At 40.7% G+C, this 21445-nt stretch overlaps 1 protein-coding gene and 1 pseudogene across 2 annotated transcripts in view; both read left to right on the top strand.

Annotated features, from left to right (window-relative positions):
- CCDC18 (coiled-coil domain containing 18) overlaps positions 1-8060 on the top strand; it is a gene marked incomplete at both ends in the record, with an annotated part of 91761 nt that extends 83701 nt beyond the window's left edge. The window contains 2 exons of the mRNA XM_080925512.1: positions 1991-2191; positions 7572-8060. Of these exons, the coding sequence (XP_080781638.1) occupies positions 1991-2191; positions 7572-8060 (690 nt within the window). The remainder of the gene's footprint in view (positions 1-1990; positions 2192-7571) is intronic.
- A 5208-nt stretch (positions 8061-13268) lies between these two features.
- Positions 13269-15479, top strand: LOC308427360 (mitochondrial glutamate carrier 1-like; annotated as a pseudogene). The gene is made up of 2 exons: positions 13269-13294; positions 14372-15479. The product of its transcript is annotated as a mitochondrial glutamate carrier 1-like (transcript).
- The last annotated feature ends 5966 nt before the right edge of the window (positions 15480-21445 follow it).

Below are 21445 nucleotides of genomic sequence, written 5' to 3'. Positions count from 1 at the left end.
TGTTTTGTCTGAATGTCTGTGTCCCACATGTGTACAGTGCTTGAGGATGTCAGAAGAGGGTGTTGGACGCCCTGTGTGGTGGTTTGAATAAAAATGGCTTCCCTAGCCTAGTCAACAAAGTGAAATAGGTTAGCCAGAGCTACACAGAGGAACCTTTTCACAAAAAACAAACAAACCCAAACCAAACAAAAGGTCCCTATCAGCCAATAGGGAGCAGCAGTTAGGAAATATCATAGTCTCTTCCTGCTCCTTGCAGATCAGAAGACAGAGCAAGGAGAACACTCCTCCTTACTGTTGGGAGTGCAAACGTATATAGCTACTTTGTAAATCAGGGTGGCAGTTTCTCAGAAAACTGGAATCTACCTCCTAGACATATACCCCAAGGACACTTGCTCATCTATGTTCATAGCAACTTTATTCTTAGGAGTCAGAAACTAGAAACAACCTCGATACAGCAGCCAAATAATGGGTAAAGAAAATGTGATATACTTATACAATAAAGTATTACTCGGCTGTTATAAAAATGACATCATGAAATTTGCAGCAATGGTCAAATTCTTAGTGGCCAGCCCCTAAAGGGATGATGAGTCTCTGGCTGCATCCATGCCAGAAGCCTTCAACTGAGGAGAGCTGTGATATGGCTGGAGAGAGGCAGAGCCAGTTTTCCTGTGCCCACACTACAACCTGCACCGTGGAGTAGGGCCAGCGTTCTTGTGCTTACTCTACTGCCTACCTAAATGTGCTATGAGTTAGTGAGGGGCAGGACCAGCTCTCCTGTACCCACAGACATCAGCAAGGCTTTAGTGGTAGTCCACATCACAGACATCAACATGGCCCCTGGCTGTATCAGGACCACTGACCCAGTCATGACTCAGCAGATTCACAGATCGTGGACCTCAATATGTCCTTGGTGGTGACACATACCACTCACTTCAGGATGGATACCCACCCACCCCATCCCTACTCTCACTCTGGCAGCAAAGCCAAAGGACATCACTAAGGCCTCAGTCGGTGGCACAGACTACAAGTATTCATGTAAATCTCGGTTTTATTGTTGACTGGGAAAGCAACATGGACCACAGACACCAACTTGGCTTCCAGTGGCATCACACACCGTGGTGTTCCTTCAAAGAGGTCCAATCCAGAAAGTGAATCTCATTGCCCAGAGCCAGGGGGATTCCCCGTCTGGAAGGCAGGTTTGGGGGCTGAGTCTGCATCTGCACGAGCTTAAGGCTATTGTACACAATTCTGTGGGCCCTACTGAGCGATGCCAGCATATCAGCCTCAGCCTCTCATCTTGTCACTGCTATCCCGTCTCCAGTTCCCAGCTCTGCCTCTCTCTACAGCACACACTGCTCAGTGTTTCTCTTTCCTACCTCTCTGTCACATATGTGTTTATTGTAGTGGTGCCTCCAACCCACAATACAAGGCCTGGGTGGTGCTCTCAACATTATCCATCTTTAGTTTGTTACCTGCTGCTCAGCACCACCAACATTGTTCTTTGTTTTTTGCTGTTGTTTAATTAGGTTTTTCTTTTTTGAGACGGCCTTTCTATATAAGTCCTGCTGTCCTGGAACTCACTATGTAGACCAGGCTGTTCTGGATCTTGAAGAGATCCACCTGCCTCTGCCCCTGGAGTGCCGGGATGAAAGACATGTACTACCACACCCAACTATGAGAGGATTTTCTTTGTATTACGTATATAGTCATTTCTCATATTTCTCCAGTAATCTCAAAGATTTCTTTCAAATTTATTTATATAAATTTGAATCCAAGTATGATATATTTGAATCCAAGTATGATATATAGCTAACTATTAAGTGCATATAAATGTGTGTTCTTAGCTTTTTTCTTTGAGTATTGTATTTAGTGCGAAATCAGATGTTTATGTCTATATAGTCTCTTTTAAGAAAAAATAATAGTAGCAGGTATTAGAATGTTCTTGAAAACAATTACATCATGTTTTTTTTATAATTTTGGGATTATAAAGATGATTTCACATCAAGAGAGCCATACAAAGTGGAAAATTTCTGCTGACTCTCATAAGACTTCTGTTCAACAACTAAATGAACAACTAGAGAAAGCAAAACAAGAATTAGAAGAAGCTCAGGATACTGTGAGCAATTTGCATCAACAGGTTCAAGACAGGAACGAAGTCATTGAAGCTGCAAATGAAGCATTACTTATTAAAGTAAGTAAACAGATAAAAATAATGAAATAAGACTGTGAAAAATATATTTTCCTTCTCTCATTTATAGAAACCTTCATGACAAATTATTGACTTGAAATAAAGTACATCTTTTTTTAGAAAAGAAATATGAGGCATAATTAATATATTATTACCACAAAATAATTTATATGTTTAAATATAAATTTTTTCTATTTATAATATTTACTCTTGAGTTTTATGCCTGATGAGCCTTAAAAAAGTTGAAGTGTTTTCAAAATCAATAAAGCTACTTTGAAAATTGTGAGGTAAAATATAAGATTATATTTAGAACTTTTAAAAATTGGATTTAAATGTATATGGGTTTTAAATGGCTTAGGCTCTCTGTTCATCTCTTTTGATTATAGCAGTTTGTATGGAGTTTGAAATTAACAGTATGGATGCATCAGTCCTCATTTAAAACTGCTGATATATAAGGTAAAGTTATTGGTGAAGACCTTTAAAAAGAACAGAGTAGTAGCAAGATAGAAGTCATTGAAAAAGACATAAAATCAACTAATGTCTTCTCCATATTTCCAGTTTTGTGCTTAACTTAGTAACTCACTCTTTTTCAGCAATACAATTAACTTTTATATTACTTTTATATACGTGTGAATAGATATAATCTAAAATTATATTTAGGAGCTGGTAATATAGGTCAGTGACTGAGTTGTGTTTACCATACAGAATGCTGTAGATTTAGTCTTTTGCATTAATAGAATATTTAGGCTGACCACTGTGTATGTATGTTAAGAATGAACATATGAACATGCTAGTGTTCCATCAGTTGCTGGATGAAGCCTCTCTGATGACCATTAGGCCAGGCACCAATCTATGAGTACAGCAGAATATCAGTAGGAATCATCTCATTGACTTTTTTTGTCCAGTCGTGGTTTGTTCTATCCTAGGTCTCTGGGCTATTCAGCCTCTGGGTCCTGGCCTTCCAAGTAGTGTCAGGGTTGGGCTTCCGCTCATGGCATGGGTCTCAAGATAGACCAGTTGGCTACTTCCATATGTTCTTGCCACATTTGTCCAGCACGTCTTGTAAGCAGGACAAATTGTAGGTTAAAGGTTTTATGGCTGGATTGGTATTCCAATCCTTCCTTTGAAAGTGTTGCCTAGTTATAAGATCTGGTCAGTTCAGTCTCCATATCCCTCCAGCCCACCCACCCCACTCCCGCCATTGATAGAAGTCTTAGCTAGGGTCACTCATATAGATTTCTGAGAGTTTCATTGCCCTAGATTTCTAGCGTGTCCCAGAAATGTTCCCTCTCCTGATTTCTGTTGTCTCTCCTGCTACTCTCTTCCTCCTTCCTTTCTCCACCTGACCTCTCTGTTCCCATTCCCATCCTCCAATCCCGACCCCTCCAACCCCCAGACACCTGAGACTTCTATTTCCCCTTTACAGTGACATTTATGCATCCTCCCCTCCCCTTTACAGTGACATTCATGCATCCTCCCCTCTCCTTTACAGTGACATTTATGCATTTTCCCCTCCCCTTTACAGTGACATTTATGCATCCTCCCCTCCCCTTTACAGTGACATTCATGCATCCTCCCCTCTCCTTTACAGTGACATTTATGCATCCTCCCCTCCCCTTTACAGTGACATTCATGCATCCTCCCCTCTCCTTTACAGTGACATTTATGCATTTTCCCCTCCCCTTTACAGTGACATTCATGCATCCTCCCCTCCCCTTTACAGTGACATTTATGCATCCTCCCCTCCCCTTTACAGTGACATTTATGCATCCTCCCCCCTCCTTTTGAACCCTCCTTGTTACTTAGCCTCTCTGCCTCTGTGGATTGCAGCATGATTATCCTTTACTTTAAGGTCAATAATATACTTATAAGTGCGTACATATCCTGTTTCTCTTTCTGGGTTTCAGTTACCTCATTCAGGATGATCTTTTCTAATTCCATCTACTTGCCTGCAAATTTTATGATGTCATTGTTTTTTTTGCAGCTATCTACTGTTAAGGCAAAAGACATCTAAATTGTTTCCAATTTCTGGCTACTACAGATAAAGCTGCTATAAACATATTTGAGGAAGTGTCCTTGCAGTAGCATGGAGTGTGCCTTGAGTATATGCCCAAGAGTAGTAGAGCTGGGTCTTGAGGTTGGTCGATTCCCAATTTTTGAGGGAACTGCCATATTGATTTTCAAAGTAGTTATACAAGTTTACACTACCACCAGCAAACAAGGAGTGTTCCCTTGTTCCATATCTTTGCCAGCATGAGCTGCCACTTGTAATTTTATCTTTGCCATTCTAACAGGTTTAAGATGGAGTCTCAGAGTTGTTTTGAATATTTTTTTTGTTTCTCAGCCATTTGAGATTCTTCTATTGATAATTCTCTGTTTAGAGCTATAGTTCATTTTAATTAGATTATTTGGGTTTTTGGTTTTTTTTTTTTTTTTTTTTTTTTTGCTATCCAATATCTTGAGTTCTTTATATATTTTGGATATTAGTCCTCAATCAGTTTTGGAATTGGTAAAAATACTTTACCATTCCAAAGACTGGAATGTTGTCCAATTAGTAGTGTCCTTTGCCTCACAGAAGCTGTATGGTTTCATGAGCCCCATTTATTAATTGTTGATCTTAGTGCCTGGGCTGTTGGAGTTCTGTTTGGGAAGTTGTTTCCTGTACTATGAATTCAAGACTATTCCCCACCTTCTCTTATGAGGTTCAGCGTATTCAGCTTTATGTTGAAATCTTTGATCCACTTATATAGGGTGTTGTGTATTTATTTGCATTTTTCTACATGCCTACATCTAGTTAGACCAGCATCATTTGTTGAAGATGCTTTCTTTCTTCCATTGTATAATTTTGGCTTCTTTGTGAAAAATCAAGTGTCCAAGGTGTGTGGATTTACTTCAAGGGCTTCATTCAATTTCACTGATCAACCTATCTGTTTGTATATGAATACCATACAGTTTTTATTACTGTTGCTCTATAGTACAGCTTAAAATCAGCCAAATACTATGAGGAGCTTGGAGAATCCTGTGTAAGAGAGGAGGAATGATGGTAGGAGCCAGAGGCGTCAAGGATACTACAAGAAAGCCCACAGAATCAAGTACCCTGGCCTCACAGAGGCTGAGACTGAACTGGCAACCAGGGAGCATATATGAGACTCGCCTAAGCCCTCTACGCATATCTAATAGTTGTGTAGCTTAGTCTTGTGGGACTCACAACAGTGGAAACAGAGATTGTTCTGACTCTGTTGCCTGCCTTTGGGACCTTTTCCTTCTACTGGGTTGCCTTGTCCGATCTAAATAAAAGAGAAAGTGCATAGACTTATGCCAAAAAAAAAAAAAAAAAAAAAAAAAAAAAAAGATTGTTATAGACTCACCCTCTGAAACTAAGCTCCCACTAACTCCTTTCTTCTGTAAATAGTCTTGGTCATGGTACTGTGTCACAGCAATAGAAAAGTAGCTAAAACAGAAGTTTGTGCCAGGGAGTGCTACTACTGTAACAGGCCTGAAAATACTGGTTGGTTGGTTGGTTGGTTGGTTGGTTGGTTGGTTGGTTGGTTGGTTGGTCTGTTGAAGAATTTGAGACTTTGGACTGGAAAAGTGGTTGAACTTATAAGCAGGGTTTAATCTGTCATCCTAGAATGAGCTTTAACAACCGTAGCACTGACAACTGGACTGTGGAGGCCCAGTTCAAGAGGTTTCAGAGAGGAATAATATTAGCAGTTGGGCTAGAGATCATTCTTGTGAGATGTTGGCAAAAAATGTGGCTCCTTTTTGCTCTTGTCCTAAAAATCTACCTGAAGCTATATTGAAGAGTTTGAAACTAACTTTGTTGGCAGAGATTTCAAGACTACCAGGTGTTGACTTTGTCATGTTGTTTATTAGTGACCACTCTTAATACTGATCTACAAGAACAAGAATAATGTAGTTAGAGGAGAAAATGAGCACCAGGAAATTTAATGTTGCAGTCAAAGTTTATACTGAAAGACATAAGAAGAAATGAAACAGATTGTTGCCTTGAGGTGAAACCCCACCCAGGTAATCCTGCAGCTTGTGAAAGGAAAGAAAGAGGCTTAGGAATTATCCGTTTCTAATGAACAATAACAAATCAAAGCTTATGCAAATAGAATTGGAGGAGGGAACCAGCTTCAGTCATATGGTTCTGTCTGTAGAGTCATGAAGAATACAGGAATAAAGGGGTTAGGAATCTCCCTCCATGTTAAGGAAACCTCAGAGGCTAGGCATGTGGCATGGGAGTCCTTGCTCCATTGTGAAGAGTGAAGCCATCTAAGCCTTTTGACAGGATTTAGAGTTTGCCCTGTTGGATTTTGGTATTCCTTTGGTCCACTATTTCCTCACTGTGCCCTCATTCCTTTCTTTTAGAATGGTAACATATTTCCTATGCCATTGTATATTAGAAGTATAATTTGCTTTATGATTTTATAAGGAGCGCAACTTAAGTAAACTATTGCCTTTAGTTTCAGAAGAGACTTTTGACTTTAAAATTGTCAAGACACTGAGATCATTTGAATTTGGACTTTTGCTTTGTGATATTGCCTTATATAAGCCTTTGGGAGCCAGGAAGTGGAAGTGGTTTGAATGAGAAGGGTCCCTATAGACTCATATGTCTGAATATTTGGTTCCAGGTTAGTGGAACTATTGGGAAGGATTAAGAGATGTGGCCATTTTGGAGGAAATATGTCACTGGGATTGGGCTCTGAGATTTCAAAAGTGCACACCATTTCCAATTAGCTCTCTTTTTTTGCCTCATGTTTGTGGATCAAATGTAAGCTCTCAGCTACTTCTTCAGTAGCATGCCTACCTGCCTACTGTTAGACTTTCTCACTGTGATGGTGATAGACTTACCTCTGAAATGTAAGCTCCATTGAATGCTTTCTTCTATAAACTGCCTTGGTCATGGTGCTTTGTCACAGCAGTAGAAAAATAACTAAGACAATAACTAATGTGTACTACTTCCTATTGTAAATTCTAAAAGTAGTCCTTTTATGTATGTCCATGTTAGATTAAGATATAAGATTGAAATCTTTAACATTTAATTATTGTCTAAGAAAAATCCAGGTTTTGTGAAATTCCTTAGCATATTGGGGGCAATTTTCAAATAAAAATATTTAATTTTCACAAAATGGAATTATCTGTAGAAGAAGATTTGAACAACACTTGTAAAATTCTCAAGAACTATTATTTTAAAAGTTCTCATACTTCCCAGACCCAGAGGGGGTAACAACTGGACTGTAAATAAAAGTAATTTTTAAAAAAGTTCTCATATTGAGACAAAGGCTATCAAAAATGACTTCTAAGAGTCTATGATTCTAAAAGTAGTTTATTAAGCAGAAATATATTGAGCATGCACTGTGTACTAATTTTTCTACAGGAATCAGAATTAACCAGATTGCAAGCCAAAATGTTGGGACATGAGAAGACAAAAGACCCCAAGTTTCTACCAGCTCCATTTGCAACTCTAACAGAAATTATACCTAGTACTCAAGATCCAAAGTTTGCCAAAATTCCTCAGATATCATTTTTCAAATGCAGAAAACTACGTCGTTCTATCAGTGCCAGTGACCTTAGTTTAAAAAGTCATGGTAATGATGACCTCTCTGAAGAATTGCTACAGGACTTAAAGAAAATGCAATTAGAGCAGCCTTCAGCGTTAGAAAGTGGTCATAAGGACCTACCTTTAACCCACTCAGAGTCATTTAAAGCTCTCCCGTATAACCTGGAAGATGATAGCTCTGAAAGTAATGACTTCAGCACTCTCAGTGGAATGCTGAAATACATAAACAGAGAAGTGAGACTGCTGAAGAAGCCTTCGCTGCAGTCTGGTTTAAGTCAGGTGTGTGCCTTACATATTTCCAGATAAATTAACTTACTGTATACTTGCAATCTCAGCACTGAGGAGTTGGAAACAGGATGATTGTAAGTTGGATATCCTTATCCTTCTCCCCCCAAAGTAATATTTCTTATTCAGTAAATATAATTTTATTACTTTGGGGGGTGGAGCTATATAGATTATATTAGTGTAAACCATAATGTGACATTGATGTCTGAATGTTACTTCTTCATATTTATTTTATCAGTGAGTGTGTGTGTGTGTGTGTGTGTGTGTTCGTTCGTGTGCCTTCAGAGTCCAGAAGAAAGCATAGAATCTCCTGGAGGTGGAGTTACAGACCCTTGTGAGCCATCAGACATGAGTGCTGGTAGTCAAACCCGGGTCTTTCAACTGCTTAGCCCGCTCTTCTTATGTCTCTTGCTGGGAGCTTAAAATCTGGTTTAACTGTCTGCTTCTATATAATCTCCAAACTTGCATTTTTGTAGCCATATTATTGACATTTTCTTATTTTTTTTCTAGTTGGTTAAATATTTCCCACTTTATCTTTAAATTTTGTGCTTGAATGTTATGGTAGATTTTAATGATAAATCAATATGATTTTAATATTCCTAATATTAATCTATTATTTTATATTATTCTAGGGAGGAAAATTATAATTAAAAGAAGATGTCTATGTCATGAAAAGTGGAATTGTTGGTACTGTGCTGTTTGTTATATATATGTAGTGAATATTTCATAGAAGCTGTTATTTTATTTTTTGAATAAATTTTATATTTTAATAATTTAAAGAAACCCTTTTAAAATATAATTATATTTGTAGTGAAAATTAAGTCAATTTATTGATTATTTTTTGGTAAAAATTACTGTTTTTTTATCTTTGTCTTACATAACAATAATCTGAAATATCTGAAAGTACATTTAGTATTTGCATTTTTAGTCATGCTATTATATTTTCTGCTATTTTTGAAATATTTGCTTATAATAATACTTTTATGAATTTACAAATCATTCTGCAATAAGTTCTTTACTTATTGGGTGTTTGCTGTTTATCATTTACTATTTTAGATTTTTTTATATTTTGCTCCTCTAGACAGCCTGATAAAGTAGATATGGTATAGTTTCTGGTTTTGTTTTTTAAGATTTATTTATTTTATATGAGTACACTTTCATTGTCTTTAGTCACACCAGAAGACACACTGGATCCCATTACAGATGGTTGTGAGCCACCATGTGGTTGCTGGGAATTGAGCTCAGGACCTCTGGAAGAAGAGTCAGTGCTCTTAACCACTGAGCCATCTCTCCAGCCCTATATCTGTTTTTAAATAGAATTATTTAACATGGTAGAATTCTATGTTCTAAAGAAAGTTAATCACTGCAAGTATTAAATGATAGTTTTGGAATAGTGACTCCACTTATACATTGTTAGCACTAAGCATTGAACATTTAAGCCCTTAATAAGTTACTAGTCACAATGTAGTGCTAAGAGTCAAACCAAGATCCTCTGGAAGAGGAGCCATTGCTCATAACCATGGAACTGTCTCAGCAGCCCTATCCATTCACATGTCAGTAGTACTATCCGAGTGACACCGATTTAGAAATTCTAGAACCAAAACATATATTTGACAGCTTAAATACCCAGTGTGAGCTTAACAAAAGCAATGGCAATTGATAATGACAGAAATATTAGTTGACTTAAAGACAGATGAATAGAAAATATTCAAACCACTCTGGAAATCAATCTGGAGGTTCCTCAGAAAATTGGACATAGTACTACCTGTATACCTAAAAGATGTCACAACATATGCCAAGGACACATGCTCCACTGTGTTGATAGCAGCCTTATTTATAATAGCCAGAAGCTGGAAAGAACCCAGATGTCCTTCAACAGAGGAATGGATGCAGAAAATGTGGTACATTTACACGATGGAGTACTACTCAGCTATTAAAAACAATGACTTCATAAATTCTTAGGCAAATGGATGGAACTAGAAAATATCCTGAGTGAGGTAACCCAATCACAAATACACACACACACACACACACACACACACACACACACACACATACATACATACACAGAGAGAGACACAGACAGACAGACACACACACACATACACAGAGACAGACAGACACACACACACACACACACACACACACACACACACAGTATGCACTCACTGGTAAGTGAATATTAGCCCAAAAGCTCGGATTATCCAAGATACAACTCAGAGACCACATGAAGCTCAAGAAAAAGGAAAAACAAAGCACAGATGCTTCAGTCTTTCTTAGAAGGGGGAACAAAAATGCTCACAGGAGGAAATACGGAGACAAAGCTTGGAGCAGAGACTGAAGGAAAGGCCATCCAGAGACCGCCCCACCTGGATATCTAGCCCATATACAGCCACCAAACCCAGACAATATTGCTGATGCCAAGAAGTGCATGCTGACAGGAGCCTGATATAGCTCTCTCCTGAAAGGCTCTGCCAGATCGTGACAAATACAGAGGTGGATACTCAGAGCCAATCATTGAACTGAGAACAGGGTCCCCAATGGAGGAGTTAGAGAAAGAATTGAAGGAGTTGAAGGGGTTTACAACCTCATTAGAACAACAATACCAACCAACCAGAGCTCCCAGGTATTAAACCACTATCCAAAGAGTACACATGGAGGGACCCATGGCTACAGCTGCATATGTAGCAGAGGATAGTCTTGTTGGGCATCAATGGGAGGAGAAGCCCTTGGTCCTGCCAAGGCTTAATGCCCCAGTGTAGGGGAATGTCAGGGCAGGGAGGCGGGAAGGGGTGGGGGAGCACCCTTATAGAAGCAGGTGGATGGGGGATGGGATGGGGGTTTATGGAGGGGGAAACCGAGAAAGGGGATAGCATTTGAAGTGTGAATAAAATATATCCAATTTTTAAATTAAAAAAAAATTCAGTCTGAAGAATAAGAAGAAAAATGATAGGATACATATGGAAACAACATACAGATAAATGGAGACCATTAAAGGTGAGAAGAAAAACAGGGTAGAAAAAGTATTTAGAGTTATAGCAGAAAGTACATCAAACTTAAAGAACTAGAACCTGTAGTTCAGTCAAGTCTAAGTAGGACAAATACACACACACACACACACACACATCCTACTTATTCATATAGTAGTAAAATCCTGAAAACCAAAAATATAAAGAATATCTTAGAAGCACATTTTAAAAGACTTATGTAGGAAGACAGCATCCAAAAGAAGGCTGATTTCTAATTATTAATTGTAAATGATTTGACTTTATTTTTATTTTTTGGACACAATTTTATTATGTAATCCTGGCAGGCTGGAACTTGCCATGTAGACCATGTTGGCCTTGAACTCACAGAAATTCACCTGCCTCTGCCTCTGTAGTACTGAGATTAAAGATACGTGCCACCATGCCCAGCAATTTGACATTTTAAATATAAAAACACTAATATGCTACAAACAGAATAATAAATAAGCCTGCCCAATCAAGTCTGATCAAACAATAAGCCTCCCCAAGTAATGAGATTACAGACGTGCACTACTATGCTTGACTATTTGATTTGGGTTTTTTTTAATTTTTATATGTGTATGAATGTTTGTCTAACTATATGTTTGCCCCATATGCATGTGGGGCTGATGGAGGCCAAAATCAAGCATCAGATCCCTGGGACTGAAGTTACAGATGATTGTGAGTAGCCATGTAGGTACTGGGTATTAAAACCAAGTCCTCTGGAAGAGCCAAACCACGGAGGCATCTGATTTTCTCTCTCCTTTCCCTCCCTTCCTTCCTCTCTATTACTTGCATCTCTCCTTTTCTCCTTTCTTCTTTCTTTTTTCCTTCTTTCTTTCCTTCCTTCCCTCCTGTATTATTTCGGGATTCAAACCCAGAACCTCATACCTAATAAGTAAGGAATATTGATCTGTATCTCCAGCCATTTAATTGGTTATTACAAGATACTAAGGTTTTTGATTTGTTTGACAAATAAGAAAAAAATAAGAGCATCACTATTTACTCTGTATTACATATAAAGTCTAGGTCACTTGCTGGGCAGATGGCTCAGAAGGATGAGTATGAATTCCCATACCTCAGTATAAATTAGGCATTTAGTACAACTGTTTTAATCTCAGCACACCTGTGGACACAAACTCACATGTTACTGGTATAACACAAACCACTGTAAAAAGTGAACTTTATACTTGATAGCATGGATAAATCTCAAAATTATACTAAAAGAAGAAAACCATATATAAAGTAAATCATAGTAAACCATATATTATTTCATTGGTAAGAATATCAAAAATAGACAAAACATGTATGATAAAAACAAGAACAGCTAGCCAGGTGGTGGTGCATGCCTGTAATCCCAGCACTCAGGAAGCAGAGGTAGGTGAATCTCTGAGTTCAAAGTCAGCCTGGACTACATAGCTTGTGAACAGCCAGGGCTACACAGAGAAACCCTGTCTCAAAAACTAAACTAAAACATAAAAGTGGTTGCCACTGGTTAAAAACTGAATAGGAAGAACTTGAAGTACACTTTAGGATGACAGAGATATTCTATGCCTTGATTAATTCGTTGGCCACACAGGTTATTTATTTGTCAGGACTCTTGAGTTATTGGCTTAAAATAGACAAATTTCACTCCTCATAAATTCTACTTCAATGAAAAGTTTTATACATTTAAAATACACACAGAGGTTTGATTTCAGCTTCTTATTTATTTTACATGACTTTGAGCTCTAAACTTCAGTTTCTTTAGATGTAAAATAAAAGCAGTTCTCTATTTTAGATATGTCTAGTGAGGACTAGATAAGGTGGCACATGTGAAAGACCAGTATGCTAGTACTAGAGAGCAAGATCTCAACAGACATTGCATGTTACCACTGAGGTTTCTAAACCTGAGTCAAGAGTGTGGGCTCTGGAACCAGGTTAATTCTGACCAATTTGGAGCCTGGCCATTAAGTTTCTCAGTCACTTTGGATAAGTTATTTAATTCTGTGTTTTTCCACCCTGCAGCTGTATAATATAAAGATGGTGCTTACCTTCAATGCTTGTTATGGGTATTAAGTAAATCATTATACTTTGAACATTTAGAACAGCAGTTCTCAGCCTGTGGGTCTCGACCCTTTGGGGTGAATGACCCTGCCACCAGGGTTGCCTTAGGTCATCAGCACAGATTTTACATCATGTTTCATAACAGTAGCACAATTACAGTTATGAAGTAGCAGCAAAAATGACTCTCATTGGTGTCACCACAACGTGAGGTCACCACACTATTTAATAAGTGAACAGGAAATATCTTCCTTTGTGCTAAGATTCCTGGTTCTTTAGTTAATTGAAGAAACTGATGAACCTATCAACTGCCCTGGTTTCCCTCCCCCTTCAATACTGAAGCTGTTGCTTTTTGGTAAAGAAAACATTATGTGTGTTGGCATATACTTGCAATCCCATTGTTGAAGAGTTTAGGCAAAGAGATACCGAGTTCTGGACTAGCCTAGGTACACAATGAGACCATTTCAGGAAAAGAGAGGTGGGTGAATTAGAGCATTTCAGCCACACTTGAGTAAAGACTGCAAAAGTGTCACTAAAGTCACTTCACCTTCATCATAAGTGTTTTCTGGGCCAGTGGTCAGGTCAGGTTTTATATTTCTCTTGCCACTCCAGTAAATCCTTACACTTAGAATAAGAGTAGGACAGTATTACCACTTCAGGCAGTGATATCAGAATGCTATGTATACATTCCCCAAGGTCTTTCCTTTCCCCTCAAGCCATAAATTGGTGAAACCAAACTCCAGTCTTAAAGATACAGACAATATCATAGATGGAAAACAAAAGGAACCTGGGTGCTCATATGACCTAGAGCATTCTTAGATTACTGTATCCATGAGAATACATTTCTGTTTTATGAAAGCCAGTGAATCTTGATGGTCTCCTTGTAAAGTACCATAACCTCACCTTAATATAAGCGTTATTCACTGTTACCTTGAAGTTTTGTGGTCTGTGTATTTTATTGCTCTGTCAAACCTAAGTTCATTTTGACACTCCCTCACAGTTGTATACATATTTTGCAGATGACTGAGCTTCCTGCTTTAAAGAGTGGGCAACCAGAAAACTCCCATGATTTCCTGCCCAGTAACTATAAACATAATCTGAATTCATTTTATCTGTTACCTCATTGAAAGCTAGATTTACTTCTGAGTAACTGTTTTATCTAAAAAGGGTCCCACCCCTGTACTTCCTACTACCTATCCTCAGTCTCTCCCGGCTTCAGGGCCTGAGGTGGCAGAAGTCTTGAAATTGTTCTGAAGGTGAGAACATCCCCTTCCCCACCATCAGCCAGCACATCAGCCCCTCCCTGTCAGTGCCTCCACTGAGTCAGCCTCCTGCTTCACTTGGTGCAAATACTGATAAGCAGATCAGCCTGCCGGCTGAGCATCATCAATGGTGGCATTTCTGGGTTAATTGGGGTCACCTGCATGTTTCCCAGCGACCTGGCTAAGACAGGGCTGCAGAACCAGCAGAATGGCTAGTGTGTGTATGCCGGCGTGTATGCCAGCATGTCTGACCGCCTCATCAAGACCATCTGCTCCGAGGGCTGTGTTGGCATGTACAGGAGAGCAGTAGGAAACCTGACCCTGGTCACCCCTGAGGAAGCCACCAAGTTGGCAGCTAATGATTTCTTCAGACGTCAGCTCCCTAAGGATGAACAGAAGCCGACCTTGCCTAAGGAGATGTTGGCAGGCTGCAGGGCTGGCACCTGCCAAGTGATTGTGACCATTCCCGTGGAGATGCTGAAAATCCATTTGCAAGATGTAGGCCGCATTGCTGCTCAGAAGATTCTGGCTGCCCCGGGAGGTGCCCAGTCCTCAATCGAGGCTCCAGCCACTCCTCGGCTCACAGCCACCCAGCAGACCCTGGACCTGCTGTGGAATCATAGCACTGTGGCCTCTACTGGGGGCCATGCCCCTTCTCCATTGTCTGCTTCTCTGTTTGCCAATCTGAGTCAGCTGTGCTGCCCATCTGAGAAGTCGCCTTTCTGTGTGTCCTCCCTGTCAGGCTGCATGGCTGGGAGTGCAGCTGCTGTCGCTGTCAACCCTTGTGATGTGGGGAAGACTGGGCTTCAGTCAATGAGGACACTTATTCCAGGTTTCAGGACTATGCAAGGAAAATCTGGAGACATGAGGGTCCCTTGGCCTTCCTGAAAGGCGCGTACTGCCGTGCACTGGTCATTGCCCCACTGTTTGGCATTGCCCAGGTGGTCTACTTTCTGGGCATTGAGTCCCTGCTGGGGCTGCTGCAAGAACCCCAGGCCAGAGCCTATGAGCTATGTCCAGAAGAGAGTGACCAGCACAAGCCTGAAGAAGAGTGGTCTCTCCCTAGTCCTCATCATCAAACAGGAAGGCAAGGGAAGGGTGCAGGGTCCACATGGGTGGTGCACACATAGGCCCCTATGTGGTCCTGAAGGGACAAAAATTTTGGATCAAGGTCTTATTTATGTAGAAAAGGCAGAAATTTGTATAAGTCAGTCCTGTCGAGCCAGTTCTGTCCCATCCTTATACCTCAACCCAGTCCCACCTGGCCTGAACACCCCATGAGACAGAGCTGGTTTCTGGGCTCCCAGGCCTGGGCTGGGCAGGCTGACCCTGCCCTGTAATCCACTGGTTCCCGTATCTGAGACTCTTCTAGTCTACAGAGGGACGACACCCCCCCCCCCACAGAATTATTTATTGAATTTGCTGTGTCCATGTGGCTCTGCCTGTCTTCTATCCATCACTCTTGCTCCTGCTGATCTACCCACTTCAACCAGGACCCCACTCTGCCTCCCCAGCCAGCCTTACAGGAGGCTTGGAGTGTCTTAGGATTCCTAGGCTGAGTGTACTGCCACATTCAAGTATTATCCCAGGCACCCCACACATGTGGGACCCAGATTGCTTGAGGTCTTTGTGTGCCTGTGGTGGGCAGTTTGCTCCACCATCCCCAGAAGTCAGCTGACCAGGCAACTTGCAGATGGGCCCCTAAGGGCCTTTCCCCATGGAGTCAGGCACCCTGTGCTTGTGTGCTGTTTGTACCTGAGGACTCTTCTGCTGATCCTGTCCAATAATTTAGCTCTCCAGCCTGGTCACTTCTCTTCTGATAGAGCCCTTCTCCTGAACAGAGATTGCTTGTGGGGGAAGGGCGGGCATGAAGGCCAGTATGGAGCTCAGGTCTTCCAGCTCTCTGGGCCTTTGTCCATGTTTGGAAAACCCCACCCTTCCAGCCCTGAGTACTTTTTTCTGAATCAAAGCCCTGGCCATGTGATGGTATTTGGTGACTGACTGTGGTGCTAGTGCTGTGTCCCTCCAGCCCAACCCCCTCTGTAGAGGCCCCTTCCTGGTGACACTGCCTAGGACTCAATTCTGGGCTGCCCCTAGTTCACCATTGCCCCTGGGAGCCACCCCTCCTCTTATGTCTGTACCTTGAAAGCTGCTGCTGCTCCTGCTGCTGCTTACAGAATTATATATTTTTTCTTTTGAGAGTTCTAAGAAGCTGTAACTTTTTGTATCTTTGCACATAAAAGATAAATATTCTAAATAGAAAAAAAATTTAAAAGAAATTCATACATAAACACTGTATATAATTTCTGTCCATTCTTTTCCTGCTTCCAATTTCTCCTATATGTGCCACTCCCCCTCAAATTTATGACTTCTTTACTATTGCTGTCTGTCTGTCTGTCTATCTATCTATATCATTTATCATATATCTAATCTACCTGTGTATCTAGGTATATATGCTTAGGCATACATGCATGCATACATACACACAACCTACTGAATCCATTTAGTGTTGTTCATAGTTCTATGTGTTCAATGCTGACCATGCCCACAGATAAATGTAGCTGTCACTGCTCAGCAAAGAAGGTTTTTTTTTTTTTTTTTTTTTTTTTTTTTTTTTTTTTTTTTTTTTTTTTTTGCATCAGATAGAGCCTGTTAAAGAGATCCACAGCTGGTAAAATGCAAGGAGTAAGTGACCATGGGTATCTGCAATGTATCTCTTACACCTCAAACTCAGGAAACATCTTGGGAGAGAGGATGGATACGGAAATTAAAAAAGCACCACCCCTAGAAGAAGGGCCTAAATCAGAGAAAGAGAATCGGCTCTCCAGGGAGTAACTCTCCCCTATACATAATCTGTGTTCCTAACCCCCCTTTGTTTCTTCTAAAGACAAGAGACTTAAGGAAAAGCACTGGCCCTCACTGTGAAGGCACAGTAAGAAGTTATTGTCTGTGAACCAGAAAGTATACATTCACCAGATACCAATCTGCCGGTGCCGGTGCCTTCGCTTTTTCAATCCCCAGCACTGTGGAAAAAAATGGGCAAAGGACAAAGATCTGGGAGGACTAAAAGGATGAGGAGAGTGACTGTGTGGTGTGTAAGAAGTGGGGGAAATAGTAAGCAGGCAGGGATACATAACCAAAGAAGGAAGCTAGCTGGCACAGATAAAGGCTTATTTTACAACTTACCCTGGCCTTTCTCCCTCTCTCTCCCCTTTTCCTCCTTCTCCCTTTCTCCTCATCCTCCTTTTTTTTTTTTTCCTTTTTGGAGACGGGGTTTCTCTATATGGCCCTGGCTGTCCTGTGTAGTCCAGGCTGGCCTTGAACTTAGGTATCTGCCTGCCTCTGCCTCCCAGGTGCTGGGACTTAAGAAGCTAACTGGCACATATGAAGGTTTTTTTTTTTTTTTTTTTTTTTTTGGTTTTGTGTCTGTTTTTTACAGTTTAATCTGCCATTTCCCCCTTACCTTTCATTTTAATAACAAAACCAGTTCTAGCTGCCATTCTCTTCTGCCTTTTCCATTCCAGTTCTCTGGGTGGTTCTTTTCCAGGGTCCTCAGAAGAGCTTTGTAATTCCCCGGTCAGTCTTGTTTCACTTGGGTTGCATACATGATGAATGAGAATATGTTGTGTTTTTGGTGAATTTTTAATTATTTCACCTTGTTCTTATTTTATGATTGCCATATGATTGTATACTTGTAGGAATACAACTTTTGTGTTTGCAAAGTGAGAATGTAAACATGGTGGCTTTAGTAAGATGTTCCCCAGTCTTGGGCACTTGAATTCTTAGTCCCCAGTTGGTGGCATTGTTTGGGTAGGTACAAGAGGAAGGATGTCACATTTCAATAGCCATGTGCTGTTCAGTTTGCTCTCAGATGTTCGTTCCTGCCACCGTGTCTACTTCTTGCTGCGAGAACTCCCTGCCATGATTGACTGTTACCCCACTGGACCCAGATTCACTCTTCTATATGTTGTCTTGGTTTTGGTGTTTTATCACAGCAGTAGAAATGTACCTAATAGAGTAGCAATGGACCAATATGAATTTTTATTTATAAAACAATTTTATTTGGGACTGAAGAGATGGCTCAGTGGTTAAGACTACTGACTGCTCTTCCAGAGGTCCTGAGTTCAATTCCCAGCAACCACATAATGGCTCACAACCATCTGTAAAAGAATTTGATGTCCCCTTCTGGTGTGTCTAAAGAGAGTGACAGTGTACTCATGTACATAAAATTTTTAAAAATATTTTTAAATGTTTTAAATTTTTATTTTTAAATTGATGGCTATTATCAGAAAGGAATGATACAATTTAAAGACCTATACCTATTATTACTCAGTAATGGAAAACAAAATGTGTTCATAAGCTCAACTCTGTAAGAAATTAAGCAAGGTTTGAAAGAAAACAAACTTCAGAAGTAAGGGAGATATTTAATCAAGCTGAAAACAAATGTTGCAATAGAAACAGGAACATTCACTCTACTCTGTCATTCAAAATACATCAAGTGGTTACGGAGTCCCTTGTGCCCATTTCAGGAGGCTTGGTGTGGCTATCCTTAACTTCCACCGCAGGTTGGGTGAGAACAGATTGCAGGATCTCTCTGGACAGCCAGACTAGCTGAGACAGGAGGTGTGCCCTTGAGAGAAATTGTAGTATTCCTGTTCTCCTTTCTCTGCTTCACAGTCTGAAATGTGAAGTTTGCTGTTATATGTACTCATAAAGTGCTATCCTCCCCAGGAGAAGCTGGATTGAATCAGTCATCTTGGAAAAACTAGATGGTACAGAGGTTAGAAGCTTCTGGGCCTCATACCACCTTTTACAATATGTTCTAATCTTCTGGCTCCTTCTCATTCTCTGGCTCGTTTTGCCTTCACCCGTGTCTTAGCTTATTCTCTCTACAGTTTGTCTCTGTAAAGAAATGTTCAACATTCTTAGTCATCAATGAAATGCAAATCAAAGTGACCCCAAGATTTACCTTACACCAATCAGAATGGTTAATATCAAAAACTCAGGCAACAGTGATGCTGGTGGGGATGTGGAGAAAGAGGAACACTCGTCCATTGCTGGTGGGATTGCAAGCTGGTACAACCACTTTGGAAATCAATCTGGCAGTTCTTCCAAAAATTGGAAATAGTTCTACCTAGAGACCCAGCTATACAACTACTGGCCATATACCCAAAAGATGCTCTACCATATCACAAGTACATGTGCTCCACTATGTTCATAGCAGACTTATTTATAATAGCCAGAAGATGGAAACAACCCAGATGTCCTACAGTAGAGGAATGGATAGGGTAAATGTGGTACATTCACACAAAATACTACTCAGCTATTAAAATGACTTCACAAATTTTGTAAGCAAAATACATAAGAATTCTCTGATTTTCCTTTTATTGAAAATTAATCCCCCATACTCTCCTTTTATACTTTATTTTTTTATGAATCATTCCATTCATTTACATCTCAAATGATATCCCACTTCCTGATTACCCTTCCACCAACCCCGCATTGCACATCCCTTCTTTCCCCATCCCCTTTGCTTGTATGAGGGTGCTCCCCCACCCACCTACATTCTCCCGTCCCACTGCTCCAGCATCCCCCTAGGCTGGGGCACCAAACATCTCTAGGACCAAGAGCCTCCCTTCCCATTGTTGTCAGGCAAGGCCATCTTCTGCCACATGTGTATCTAGAGCCATGGGTCCCTCCAGGTACACTCCTTGGTTGGTGGTCTAGTCTCTTGGAGAACTGGGTGGTCAGGCCAGCCTATGTTGTTCTTCCAGTGGGGTTGCAATCCCCCTCTGCTCCTCCAGTGCTTCCTCCAGCTCCCCCACCAGGTTCCCTGAGCTCAGTCTGATGCTCCAAGCATCCACATCTGCATTGGTCAGTTGCTGGCCACACCTCCCAAGGAACCACCACACCAGGTTCCTGTTATCAAGCACCTCTTGACCATGGCAACCGTGTTGGGTTTGGTGTCTGTAGACATGCTAGATCCCCAAGTGGGGCAGTCCCCAACTGACCCTTCCTTCTGTCTCTATTCCTTTTTTTTTTTTTTTTTTTTTTTTTGTCCCTGTTCTTTCTTCAAACAGGAACATTTCTAGGTTAAAAACTTTGAGATGGGTAGATAGCCCCATCCCTCAACCAAGGGTTGTGCCTATATACTGGAGGTAGTCCCTATAGGTTCTATCTCCCCCTTCTTTGCACATTTTGACTAAAGTCATCCCCATTGGGTTCTGGTAGCCTCACATTTCCCTGGTGTCTGGAACCCTTCAGTGGCTATCCCCAGTTCCTCAGGTCCCCCTGCTACATATCCTTGTTTGATTTCCTGACCCTCTGTCCTCTCACATCTCCAGTTCCTGATACTGCCCCCTTATTTCCTCCCCTCCTCTTTTCCTCCCAGGTACCCCTCTCCCTCCACCTCCCACAACATCCTGTTCCCCCCTCAATGCAGGACTGAAGGAACTTTGTCACACAATGCATACTGATTAAGATTTTCCTTCTCTCTACTTTTCCCAGTGCCTCCACATTCACAGCCATCCCTTCCTGTCTCTCATTAGAAAACAAGCTTCTAAAGGAATACTGACAAACATAATATAAAAAGATTTAAGACAAAATCAGCACATCAGAATAGATAAACTGAAGTCATTGACTTATTTGGAGGTTTCTTGTCTCATAACGTCATACCTGGGTTTTTTGTTTGTTTGTTTTGGGATTTTGGGTGAGGGGAGGAGAAATGACTCAGCTATTAAAAGGCCAGCCAAGAATACATTTCTTAAGTCTTGATGAAAGGAACTTGGAAAGATCATGATTGGAAAATTGATAAGAAGACCTCTGGGGAAGAAGTATGTGGATAGATCTCTCCAAGAGAGCAAAGAATTTGAAGATATTTGTGTCCAGTGTAAAAAAACGACTTAAGCCAAGGAGGAGTAAAATAATGAAGGAAATCGGATGACTCATTCTGTGGACAGTAGGCCTCTTTCCCCAGCCATCCTTGTCATTGCCCGGTGGGCACATAAACAAAGTGGTCATTGTGGCAGAAGTTGAAGTTATTATGCTTGGGCTCAGCAGTATGGACTTCCACTCACCAAGGCTGGCCTGATTATAC

The sequence above is a fragment of the Micromys minutus genome, assembly GCF_963924665.1.
Source record: "Micromys minutus genome assembly, chromosome: 11".
Lineage (NCBI taxonomy): Eukaryota > Metazoa > Chordata > Mammalia > Rodentia > Muridae > Micromys > Micromys minutus.
Note: the sequence above shows the minus strand (reverse complement) of the source record. Positions and strands in the feature narration are given on the sequence as shown.